The sequence below is a fragment of the Vigna umbellata genome, chromosome 1 (genome assembly GCF_029865625.1).
Source record: "Vigna umbellata cultivar VRB3 chromosome 1, Vumbellata_1.0, whole genome shotgun sequence".
Classification (NCBI taxonomy): domain Eukaryota; kingdom Viridiplantae; phylum Streptophyta; class Magnoliopsida; order Fabales; family Fabaceae; genus Vigna; species Vigna umbellata.
This window is the reverse complement of record NC_142165.1, coordinates 92,876,339-92,888,926: the sequence shown is the minus strand read 5'-3', so window position 1 is coordinate 92,888,926 and position 12,588 is coordinate 92,876,339. Positions and strand designations below refer to the sequence as shown.

The 12,588-nt window shown below is 33.6% G+C and overlaps 3 protein-coding genes across 3 annotated transcripts; 2 read left to right on the top strand and 1 right to left on the bottom strand.

The window, feature by feature from the left end:
• The first annotated feature begins 732 nt into the window (after positions 1-732).
• Positions 733-1,374, top strand: LOC148206823 (putative invertase inhibitor). Its single transcript, XM_088114908.1, has one exon. The coding sequence runs from the start codon at positions 787-789 to the stop codon at positions 1,339-1,341; it is 555 nt and encodes a 184-aa protein (XP_087971034.1). The 5' UTR covers positions 733-786; the 3' UTR covers positions 1,342-1,374.
• A 6,022-nt stretch (positions 1,375-7,396) lies between these two features.
• LOC148206822 (uncharacterized) lies at positions 7,397-8,519 on the bottom strand. The gene is made up of 2 exons (XM_088114905.1): positions 7,761-8,519; positions 7,397-7,653 (listed from the first exon to the last, which is right to left on the bottom strand). Exons 1-2 carry the CDS (start codon positions 8,437-8,439, stop codon positions 7,619-7,621), a joined length of 714 nt encoding a protein of 237 aa, XP_087971031.1. The 5' UTR covers positions 8,440-8,519; the 3' UTR covers positions 7,397-7,618.
• Positions 8,520-10,699: 2,180 nt separating this feature from the next.
• On the top strand, positions 10,700-12,376 carry LOC124844556 (large ribosomal subunit protein eL15z). The gene is made up of 4 exons (XM_088104794.1): positions 10,700-10,847; positions 11,410-11,576; positions 11,652-11,849; positions 11,938-12,376. The coding sequence occupies exons 1-4, from the start codon at positions 10,844-10,846 to the stop codon at positions 12,181-12,183; spliced, it is 615 nt and encodes a 204-aa protein (XP_087960920.1). The 5' UTR covers positions 10,700-10,843; the 3' UTR covers positions 12,184-12,376.
• The last annotated feature ends 212 nt before the right edge of the window (positions 12,377-12,588 follow it).

The window sequence follows — 12,588 nt, the reverse complement described above, 5'->3', positions numbered from 1 at the left end:
GTTTCAGATATTAGACTTAATTGAATCATATTTAACAAGAGTCTTTGGAAGGTTTGAGTATGGCAACTGTTTCACAAATGAGGTTCACAAATATAAAAGTAATTATATTTGTGATTTTTTTTCCTGTGACTTATATAGTATGATGATTATGAGAAGATTACCAACACGAACTCAATCAAAACAGATATTAATATAGAAAGCAACATATAATGTTAGTTTCAACCTAGCTTTCCACCTTCATTATTAATCAGGGTTGCCTTCCCACAAAGTTTTCTTTCATATTAATCAGCGTGTAGCATCAGATTCCTGCTGCAACACGAACACCTAACTGGATAATATATATATTCTATATATATTCAGTAATATTTTTTATTTTATTTAGTTTAAAAAAAATTGATATTATTTTATATGAAAATAAAATATATTATTTATTATTCAAATTTAGAATATTAAAATTAAGATAATGCAAATATTTAATATTATATTATATTTGGTTCTACATATAGAACATTTTTGTTTAATATCTTTTATTTAAGTTAATTTCTAAAAATCTTTCAATTTTTCTATAACTTTTTTACATAGATATAAAAATATATTTATCTATTATTGAAATTTTAAAATTTGAGATTCATATATCTTTTCTCATCTCTTTTTCAATATATATATATATATATATATATATATATATATATATATATATATAGTACAAAGTGATGTGTAGAATAAATTAAATCTCATTTTTTCAGAGACATACTCGATCGTAAGAAAGAAAAGAAGAAGCCAAGAATGAAATTCTCTTCGTACTTACTGATATTCTTTATCTTTCTCTTTCTGTTCCAAAGCTCCAGTAGTTCTAATCTTATCTCTCAATCTTGCAAGGAGGCATCGAAGAACGACCCAAATTTGAAGTATGGTTTCTGTGTTGAATCCCTTGAAGATGCCTCCTCCAAGTTGCAACCACCACCGACCAACCTCGAAGGTCTTGTGTGCATGTCAACTCAACTTACCAAGTCCAACGCAAGCAACATGGTTTCCATCATTTCAAAGCTCCTGAAGGATAAAAGTTATGATCAATACGTAAAGGCTTGCTTACGAGATTGCTTTGATCTTTACTCGGATTCCCTTTCGGACTTAGATGATGCTGTGGTTGCTTTCAAGCAGAAGGATTTTGACACTGCTGCTATAAAGCTGAGTGCTTCCTTGGATAACTCTGAAACATGTGAAGATCAATTCAAGGAAAAGAAGGGTGAAACGTCTCCTTTAACAAAGGAAAATCAAGTCTACTTCCAACTCAATATGATATGCCTGGCCTTCCTTCAAATGCTTCGCCAACATTATTGACAAAACTTAAGCATGCCATATACAATTATATAATATTACGAGCTTTCTATAGCCTGGTATAGCTTGTGCAAAATTCTTTATCTGTCATGAAGTATTCAGACTGAAATTATGTCCTTCGTATGCCACAAATGCTGTGTCAACCAATAAAGTTATTCGCCTCATTTTACCCTAAAATATTATTGTATTGGGTGTCTCTTTTTCTTGGTTTGCGTGATGATAACAGTTGAGAATAAGTTTTTATTCTTTCTATTATTTTTTTTTATGGGTGAGTGATGGAATAGATAAAAGAGTGGTTAAACGTTGATCCGACGCATGGATGATTGGGACTTGGAACATGCACCCATTTTTTAACGTGGGTTGGCAGTTTTCCACCACCCCAACTCGATACGTTGGCTAAAATCAATTACATAAGTAAATCTGTTCTTTTTGGCATTTGTACATGTGTTTGTTGGAATGAGTGGAAGTGAAGAAGAATTATGCTGAAGGAGAATAGAAAAAGCCCTCATGATTGCTAACTTTACGTTTAATTTGTGCCACCAATCTTATAGGGATGTCCTTTTTTTCTAAGTAAATTACTTTACCTCATTTTTCACACATTTGTCTCACCACTAACCATCTTTCTACTACTTCTTTCTTTCCATAGGTTAGATACTTTTTAAATCAATATATTTTTAATCATTCTATTCTCACATTTACATAGTTATTACTGTACATATTCATAGATTTTAAATTATGAAGCTGTACATTAAAAAACCAATATATAGATATGATTATATAGTAAAAATTATAATAAAATGATAAGTTTTATATCTTGTTTAAACAATAAAAAATGTTGGTTTAGTGTATGTATTTCTTCTATTAATCTAATTTATTAAAGCTATCATTATTTTTATCTTTTTTTATAGGGATTAAAATTATTTTATTGACTTGTTATAAAAAAATTGCTTTGATAATTTTAATTTTTTATTATTATATAGAGAAAAACCAATGATCTTACTGGTTGGCCAATAGTAATTGATTTAGGGGTGTTACTCCCTCCACCACCACAGGTCTCTTCCTCCACCTCCCCAATTTTCTAAAATGCCAATTATATCCTCAAAAGTTAAAATTTTTTACTTTTATTATTTTAATATTTTAATTTATTTAAAATCTCTGCTTTACTTCCCTGCACCTCTTCCTCTCTTCCATTTCCATTTACCATTCTCTCTTCCGTCAAGCTTTTTCTCCATTTCCGTTTATCATTTTCTCTTCCGTCAAGCCTCATCAACCTTTCACTTCTCTTTCTCCATTTCTTTCTTCTTCATTTTCCGGAAGAGCGTTTGTGGAGCAGCCGTTGGTGCGGTGGAGGTCGTTCAGCTGGGAGAGGAGCGGATCTGCGGCGTGCGGCGTGGTCCAGGTTTGTTTTCGGTGCTTTCTGCCTTGGTGCTTGTCGCGTTTCAACAGTGTCCGCGAAAGGCCGAAACGAATGTGGGAGATCCGTAAAAGGAACACTAAGCCTGAACGGATGACATCCTTCAACGGATGTCAACATCCGTTTAAGGCGAAACGGATGTCAACATCCGTTTTGCCTTAAACGGATGTTGACATCCGTTGAAGGATGTCATCCATTCAGGCTTAGTGTTCCTTTTACGTTTCGTTTTTATTTTACTACGTTTTGGGGGCTCATGCGAAGGATTATAGGCTTGCATATTAAAAGGATTATTGGAAGCATTATGGGAAGGGTTTAGGATTATTGGAAGGATTATGACTACATACCTGGAGAGGAACCACGACAAGGACACTACACCACAAACGCACTGCACCACGTACTGCACCGAGAACAAGAGGAAGATTGCTTGATAATTCTTTTCACGATCACCAAGCTTTGCAGAAAAATATTTTAGTCATACAAGGAACTACGTAGGTTATCAGTGAAATATGTTATAAATGAGTAAAATTAAAAAACAATAATTTTAAAAATAAAATTTTACTGAGGGGCAAAATAGTAAAGGAAAGGTGGAGGAAGGGGCAAAATAGTAAAGGGGAGGTGGAGGGAGAAGGCTGTGGAGGTGGAGGGAGCAACACCCTTGATTTAGTTAGCAGAATGTTAACCTAACTCGGCCCAGCCCAAATCAGAAATTGACACTTGATGGATTGCGAATACGTGTAGTTAATTCAAAATGATGGATTGAGTTTAGATTTCTCATCCCGTATGTATATTGTGTTTGTTCCTTTTCAAATTCAATATTGTGTTGATTATTGTTCCATATCAAATGCATGAATCTTAGGTATTCATTTTGGACCCAAGAAGATCATGTGTCAAATTTCTCATCCCAAACACATGATGCATGAATATAGTGTGTTTCAAACCTATAAAAATGAAAAAAAATTGGTGTGATTTTTCACATAAAAATAACTTGTAAAAATTTGTAACAGATTCATACTGAAGATTCAATAAATCTAAATATATCAAACAAGCACATTTAATCATATTCAGATTTACACGAATAAAAGCGGAAGCAGAAAAGACCAACCTCCAGCCATTGTTGTACGCTTGCCTAATTTCTGGTTTCTGAACCCTTGCTCTTAAAACACGATGGTGATGTATATATGAAGGAAAGAGTAGGCTCAGTGACCTGATATGAAATTTTCTGAAAGAGTCTGTATTACTCCAAAAACCATCACAGAGTATATAACGTTAAAAAAGATTGTGGTGGAGAATCATGGGCACGTTTTTTAAAAACGGTTTTTTTTATCTTAAAAATAAATGGACCACTTTCAGAATATATATTAACTGCTTTATAATATTAACTGAAAAGGAATAAAAATAAATGTGAAAGATATAATATTATATAATATAATATTAAAATGTAACCTCTCTTCTGTATAAGGCTAACATTCTCCCACTTGGTCCATTTTATTCAACCATCAAACCTAATAAGAGACCAAATATATGAATCATGGTGATAGTTCCTCTAATAATGAGTATTATCTCCCATGTATTACGATGTATTTAGTCTCACATCGCAATCTCTTAACTTAAATGAATAAACCATATGTCTATTCTAGGTCACAATTAAATGAGTTTTCTCAAAGTAACCAAATATGTGCACAAATAATTGAGAAAACATTAAACTGAATAAGAGTTTTATCAAAATGAAAGTACTTACAATGATTGTCACATCATGGAACCAAGTCCCATTCGCGTTACATGATCCTTAAAATTCTTTGGTGGCATGCCTTTAGTTAAAGGATCAGCAATCATCAACTCAGTGCTAACGTGTTCAATAACCACTTTCTTTTCTTTAACACGTTCTCTTATGGCCAGATATTTAATGTCGATGTGCTTACTTCGACTTCCACTTTTATTATTCTTAGCCATGAAAACAGCAGCAGAGTTATCACAGTACAACTTCAATGGCCTAGCAATTGAGTCCACAACTCTAAGCCCAGATATAAAACTCTTCAACCATACACCATGTGAAGAAGCCTCAAAACAAGAAACGAATTCAGCTTCCATAGTAGAAGTAGCAGTCAAGGCTGCTTTTTGCTACTCCAAGATACTGCTCCATCAGCTAACATAAAAATGTAACCAGACGTTGATTTTCGTGAATCAACGCAGCCAGCATAGTCTGAATCGGAGTAGCCAATCACTTCTAAATTAGCAGTTCGTCTATACATGAGCATGAAATCTTTTGTTCCTTGAAGATATCTCATTACTTTCTTTGCAGCTTTCCAGTGGTTAACACCTAGATTACTCTGATATCTTCCTAAAACTCCAACTGCAAATGCAATGTCAGGTCTAGTACAAACTTGAGCATACATAAGACTTCCGACAGCTGAAGCATATGGAATATTTTTCATCTGTTCCCGCTCAAGATCATTTTTCGGACATTGACTTAATTCAAGTTTGTCACCCTTTACAATGGGAGCTACACTTGGTGAACAATTCTTCATATTAAACCTCTCTAAAACTTTGTTGATATAGGTCTCTTGAGACAAACCCAAAATGCCTCGAGATCTTTCCCTATGAATCTTAATGCCGATGACATAAGATGCCTCTCCCATATCCTTCATGTCAAAGTTATTTGAGAGAAATTGTTTCACTTCATATAACATACCCTTGTCGTTGGTTGCAAGCAAAATGTCATCCACATATAAAACAAGGAAACAAATCTTACTCCCACTGACCTTTTGGTATATACATTGATCCATGATGTTTTCTTCAAAACCGAATGAAGTGATAACATCATGAAATTTTAAATACCATTGGCGGGAGGCTTGTTTTAATCCATAGATGGATTTATTAAGCTTACATACCAAGTGCTCACTGTCTTTAGAAAAGAATCCTTCAGGTTGTTTCATGTAAACCTCTTCCTCTAGATCACCATTAAGGAATGCTGTTTTCACATCCATTTGATGTAACTCAAAATCAAAATGAGCTACTAATGCCATAATTACTCGGAAGGAATCTTTCTTAGATACAGGAGAAAAAGTCTCTCTGTAGTCAATTCCTTCTCTTTGAGTGAATCCTTTGGCAACAAGTCTTGCCTTATGTCTCTCAATGTTGCCTTTTGAGTCTTTCTTGGTTTTAAAGACCCATCTACATCCAATGGATTTTACACCATCAGGCAACTGAACGAGATCCCAGACTTTGTTGGATGCCATAGAATCCATCTCGTCTTTCATGGCATCATACCATAGGTTTGATTCTTTAGAACTCATGGCTTGTGAAAACGTTTCAGGATCATTTTCGGCTCCAATGTTGTAATCTGATTCTTGTAAATACACTTCATAATCACTAGAAACTGCTGGTCTTCTGATTCTAGTAGATCTTCTTAATGTTGTGTCAACATCTTGATGAGAAACTTGTTGTTCAACATTTACTTGTTGCTCCTCGTTAACAACTTGATCTATATTATCATTTTCAGCAATTTGTGGAACATTAATTTTTGGTTGTTCAATACGCTTTTGAACTGAAGGAGCGTGAATGACTACCAATCTTTCATTTGATTGAGAGGTTTGAGCTTCATAGTGATCTTTTTCAAGATCAACGTCTTGATTTAAATCACTCCCACTAATCAAATCATTTTCAAGAAACTTTGCATTTCTTGATTCCACAATCTTAGTGTTATGAGTTGGACAATAGAATCTATAACCTTTGGACCTTTCAGCATATCCAATGAAATACCCACTAATAGTCCTTAGGTCTAGTTTCTTCTCTTGTGGATTATAAATTCTCACTTCAGACGGACATCCCCAAACGCGTACATGTCGTAAACTAGGTTTCCAACCTTTGAATAACTCAAAAGGTGTTTTTAAAACAACCTTAGTTGGGACCCGATTTACTATATACACAGCCGTCTTAAGTGCTTCAGTCCACAAGAACTGAGGAAGTTTTGAATTACTTCTCATACTTCTCACCATATCCATCAAGGTTCGATTTCTTCTTTCTGCTACACCATTCTGATCTGGAGAGCCAGGCATGGTATATTGGGCAACAATCCCATGTTCTTGAAGAAATCTAGCAAACGGACCAGGTGCTTGTCCATTCTCCGTGTATCTACCGTAGTACTCTCCACCTCTATCTGATCTCACAATCTTAATTTTCTTTCCGCATTGCAATTCTACTTCAACCTTAAAAACTTTAAAGGCATCTAAGGCTTCATCCTTAGAACGAAGTAAATACAGATACATGTATCGTGAGTAATCATCTATAAAGGTGATAAAGTATTTCGGACTACTTGCATCCATATCCGGACAACAAATATCTGTATGAATAATTTCTAGTAAATTTGAACTCCTCTTAGCACCTCTTTTGGACTTGTTAGTTTGCTTACCCTTAATGCAATCCACGCAAGTCTCAAAATCAGTAAAATCCAAAGTACTAAGTACTCCTTCATTTACTAATCGCTTAATTCTCTCAATGGAGATATGTCCCAATCTTCGGTGCCATAAAACAGAAGAATCCTCATTCATAACACATCTTTTTAACCCAGCGGAAACATGCATAGAACTATAGGCAGCGTTGTTTTGCAATTTAATAAAGTAAAGACCATCGCATAATTCCCCAAAGCCAATAACCTTGGATTTATTCAATAAAGTAAAACCAGAATCCATAAAATTAAATGAAAACCCCAAAGGTGCAAGTTGTGAAATAGAAATCAAGTTCTTGCTAAAACTAGGAACATAAAAGGTCTTTTCTAAACATAAAACAAAACCACTGCTTAAAACTAAATTGCACGTCCCAATGGCTTCAACATGTGAACTCATCTTGCTTCCTGAATAGATGTGTTGCTCACTTCCCATCGGTTTCCTTAGGTTTTCCATACCCTGCAAGGTATTAGAAACATGGATTGTAGAACCAGAATCAATCCACCATGTGTTATGATTAAAACTAGTCAAATTAGATTCATAACAGACAAAAGCAAACAAGTTACCTTTCTTTTCAAGCCAATCCTTAAACTTTTGACATTCCTTCTTCATGTGTCCCTTCTTTTTACAAAAGAAACATCTGGACTCCTTCTTAATAACTGGCTGAGCAGGAATCTTTCCCTTCTTATTAACTTGGTTCTTCTTATTCTTAAATGAAGTAGTCAAGTTCACCTTCTCCCCTTCTTCCATCAATAGCCTTTCTTCTTCTTGAACACACATAGTCAATAATTCATTAATAGACCATTTGTCCTTATGTGTGTTGTAAGAGATTTTAAAGGGAGCATAATGGTGAGGCAAAGTGCACAAAATATAGTGCACTAGGAAAGAATCAGACATGGTAACTTCCAAAGCTTTCAGTTGAGCCACAATGTCCCTTATGCGCATGATATGATCACGCACTCCTCTAATTCCAGTGAGCTTTAAGGATGAAAACTGCATTATAAGAGTACTGGCAAGAGATTTGTCAGATGTCGTAAACTGCTCATCAATAGCCTTCAGTAAATCCTTGACATTCTCATACTGATCAACCGAACCCCGGATTCCAGCGGAAATATTGGTTTTTATGAACGTTACGGAGAGACGATTTGACCTCTCCCATTTTTCATAAAGTTCAATGGCATCTGAATTGCTAGTCTCAGTAATACCCGGTGGTTCAGGTTTTCTAATAGCATAATCTATGTCCATCCAGCCTAAATGAAGAAGAATTCTCTCCTTCCAAATCTTATAATTATCTCCTTTCAATTCGGGAATACCATACTTGATATCAGAAATATTCACAGATTGAGAAACTGCAAATTCAAAATTTTCATGTTCATTATCAAAATTTGAGACTAAAATAAATATCATGTTTTACCAATGTAAAACATGTCTTTACCAATAAGTCTATTAACATAAAACTTGCCTGTGGGCTAAAGTCTTACTCAATTAGACTCATTTAACCTTATGATAAAACTATTAAATTATATCACATTCCTAATTCCTGTGGGAAATTTAAGAATTATAATAAATATTTTATCCTAATTAATTATACAAATGTAAGGAAAATCCTGTGGGTATATTTCATCACATTATATATAATTAATTACAATTAATGTTTCAATAACATGATCTTTATAATATAATTTAATTAATTAAAGATGCTGTGGCTACTCTCTAATTATTAAAAATTATATTTATCACTAAACATTAAATTATCTTTAGGTCTTATATTTAATCTAAATATAAGAATTATATTATAAATATATAATATTCAAAAAAAAAATTTAAATATTATACTAACACGCACCGAATAAACTTAATAGCGTGTGTAAAACTGGAGCTTATCACAAAAGTAACTAACATATATAATATATATGCAAACGTGCTATACCAGAAAAGCACCGAAAAAGGCAATGCAACTTTCGTACTATATATATTTATATATATATATATATATATATATATATATATATATATATATATATATATATATATATATATATATATATATATATATATATATATATGTGAAAAGCAAAAGATCAATCTGAATTGAAACCAGAAAACATTGTACCTTTCACCTCTAGTGCACATATGTATGTAACAGGTAAAGAAGAAAATAAAATAAAATAAAAATTGAAACGCAAAACCAAACGCCGTTTCAATCATCTTCAACCTCCAACATCAAAATATTTCACAGAAAATTTCACCAAAAATTTCTTCTTTCTCCAGTTTCAAAACAATTAATAAAATTGAAAACACAATACGCAAAGGAGTGAACCAAACAAGGCAGAGGATAAACATGCTCTGATACCAAATGTAAAAATTTGTAACAGATTCATACTGAAGATTCAATAAATCTAAATATATCAAACAAGCACATTTAATCATATTCAGATTTACACGAATAAAAGTGGAAGCAGAAAAGACCAACCTCCAGCCATTGTTGTACGCTTGCCTAATTTCTGGTTTCTGAACCCTTGCTCTTAAAACACGATGATGATGTATATATGAAGGAAAGAGTAGGCTCAGTGACCTGATATGAAATTTTCTGAAAGAGTCTGTATTACTCCAAAAACCATCACAGAGTATATAACGTTAAAAGAGATTGTGGTGGAGAATCATGGGCACGTTTTTTAAAAACGGTTTTTTTTTTATCTTAAAAATAAATGGACCACTTTCAGAATATATATTAACTGCTTTATAATATTAACTGAAAGGGAATAAAAATAAATGTGAAAGATATAATATTATATAATATAATATTAAAATGTAACCTCTCTTCTTCTGTATAAGGCTAACATAACTAACTATAAAATTTAGTTTATTTGCTAAAAAAAGAGACTAGAATGTAATTTTTGATTAATTTTTTAAAAAATATTTATAATGTAACCTATAGCAAAAAAAAATTGTCTATTGAGTTTTTACGTATAACTTATACACTTTTATCATTTTTATCCGTGGAAATTCTAAGTATGATTTGTAATATTCTTTAATGGTTACTTATTAAATAATTTTTTAACATAAATAATTTATATTTTAACATTTAAAATAATATTATTAACATTAATAGTTTGATTTTAAAAATGAATACTTTATATTTTAAAATTAAAAATCATATTTTAACATATTCTAACAGTTAAAAAAGATAATAAATTTCTTTTTATTAAATATTTAATAGATTATTTTAATAATTCTATAGTATTCAAAGAATATACAATAAAAAAATCAATATCTTTTACAGAGTTCCTATAGAAGAATAAGTTAATATATAAAGATTTAAAGTTTTTTCTTCCTATTTTTTTTAACCTTTGGCAGAGTTCCTATAGAAGAATAAAAAGATTCACAGGAAAAAGAAGATTCTAAAGAAAAAAAAAAGTTAAAAACAGAAAAAAAAGGTGATGTTAAAAATAAAAAGAAAAAGATCGAGATAGAAGCCCTTTTAAGTGGTTTAATTTTACGGGCTCGACCCGTTCTAATGCACTTAGGTCATAGATATTTAACGGACGGCTGAGATCTGTCGCATTGGCTTAAGGAGGTGGTGTCTATAAAAGTTATACGAGGAACCCAAACCCTAGCACTTTGCTACTGCGACTGCGCGCTTCGCACGATGGGTATTTTTTTCTTCCTATCTCTTCTCTCCCTTTGTTACCACCATTCGGATTGGTTTCCTGATGAATGTGTCCGTTCGATGTGCTGTTTTCAATGTGAATCTCTGTTCATAGTTTTCACTGTGACGGTCGTGTATGTGAAAGTGAAAATGGTCCTTCTCTCATTCCTTCTTGGAAGTTTTCCGGATATGATAGGAATGCGCTATTTTTTTTGAGGGTTACGAATGCTTGGGTTTCTTTTCATTTTTGGTTTGGTTTGGTGTTGATATAATTTTGATTAATTGGACTGACTAGATTTTATATTCTATGATGCTATACATTGGTGATAATTGACAATTTTAGACTTAACTTTTCCGTCATCGACCTCGATGGAATGAATGATTAATAATGTGTGTTTGGTTCATGTTTTTGTGTGGAGATTTGCTTTCTGTTCTTATTTGGTTCTTTAAGGCTTATGTTTGTGGGTTATGCTGATTAGCTTGTCCTCATAGCATTTGGTAGACAAGTGCGTTTCCGCTTTTGGCGTGTTCCAATTGTTGAGTTGTGTTCTTTTATGTTGCAATAGGTGCCTACAAATATGTCTCCGAGCTTTGGCGCAAGAAGCAGTCTGATGTTATGAGATTCTTGCAGCGGGTGAGGTGTTGGGAATACCGCCAACAACCATCAATTGTTCGTCTGACAAGGCCTATTCGCCCAGACAAGGCTCGCCGCTTGGGTTATAAGGCCAAGCAGGTGGAAATCTGTATAAGACATGGAATCGTTTATCAATAAATAAACGACATTTTTAACTGGATGGTGTTATTCCAGGGTTATGTGGTTTACCGTGTGCGTGTTAGGAGGGGTGGCAGGAAGAGACCAGTTCCCAAAGGTATTGTTTACGGTAAGCCAACCAACCAAGGTGTTACTCAATTGAAGTTTCAACGCAGCAAGAGGTCCGTTGCTGAAGAGCGAGCTGGAAGGAAGTTGGGTGGCCTCAGGGTCCTCAATTCTTACTGGGTGAATGAGGTTAGTTAACATATTATTCCATTCGTGTAAAGTGGAAGCTGCTTATAGGTTGCTGATTGGTTATTGTGATGCTGTTCCTGTGTTACAGGACTCAACCTACAAATATTTTGAGATCATTCTGGTGGATGTTGCCCACAGTGCTGTAAGAAATGATCCAAGAATTAACTGGCTCTGCAATCCAGTCCATAAGCACAGGGAACTTCGTGGCCTCACTTCTGCTGGGAAAAGTAACAGGGGTTTACGTGGCAGAGGACATCTATACCACAAAAACCGTCCATCACGCAGGGCAACCTGGAAGCGAAACAACACCCTTTCTCTTCGTCGTTACCGCTGATTTTATTACTGTATTGTTATCTTGCTTCATTTTCTGAAAATTTGGAGTGCATTATAAGACTATAGGAAATTATCAGTTTTGAACGCTTCATCTTTTTTTAACCCCGAACCCCGTTTTAGTAGCTAAACTGGAGAGATTAATGATGTCAGATTTTTGCTATTTGTTAGTATTGTTTGTTATTGATTTTGTGGTACCTACATCTTTGCAGTTCTCGTGCTATGATTACTTTTGGAGTTCGTTTATGTTTTTGTTTGGTGTTGGCAATTTTACCGTGAGCTATGACTGAGATGAAAAAAAATAAAATCATAACCGTGGAACGCTTTTTTTCTGAGTTGGAAAAACTTATGTTTTAACATATTTGTCTGCTATTGCTTCCTGTACTCTTGCAATAGTTAACCTGTAAAT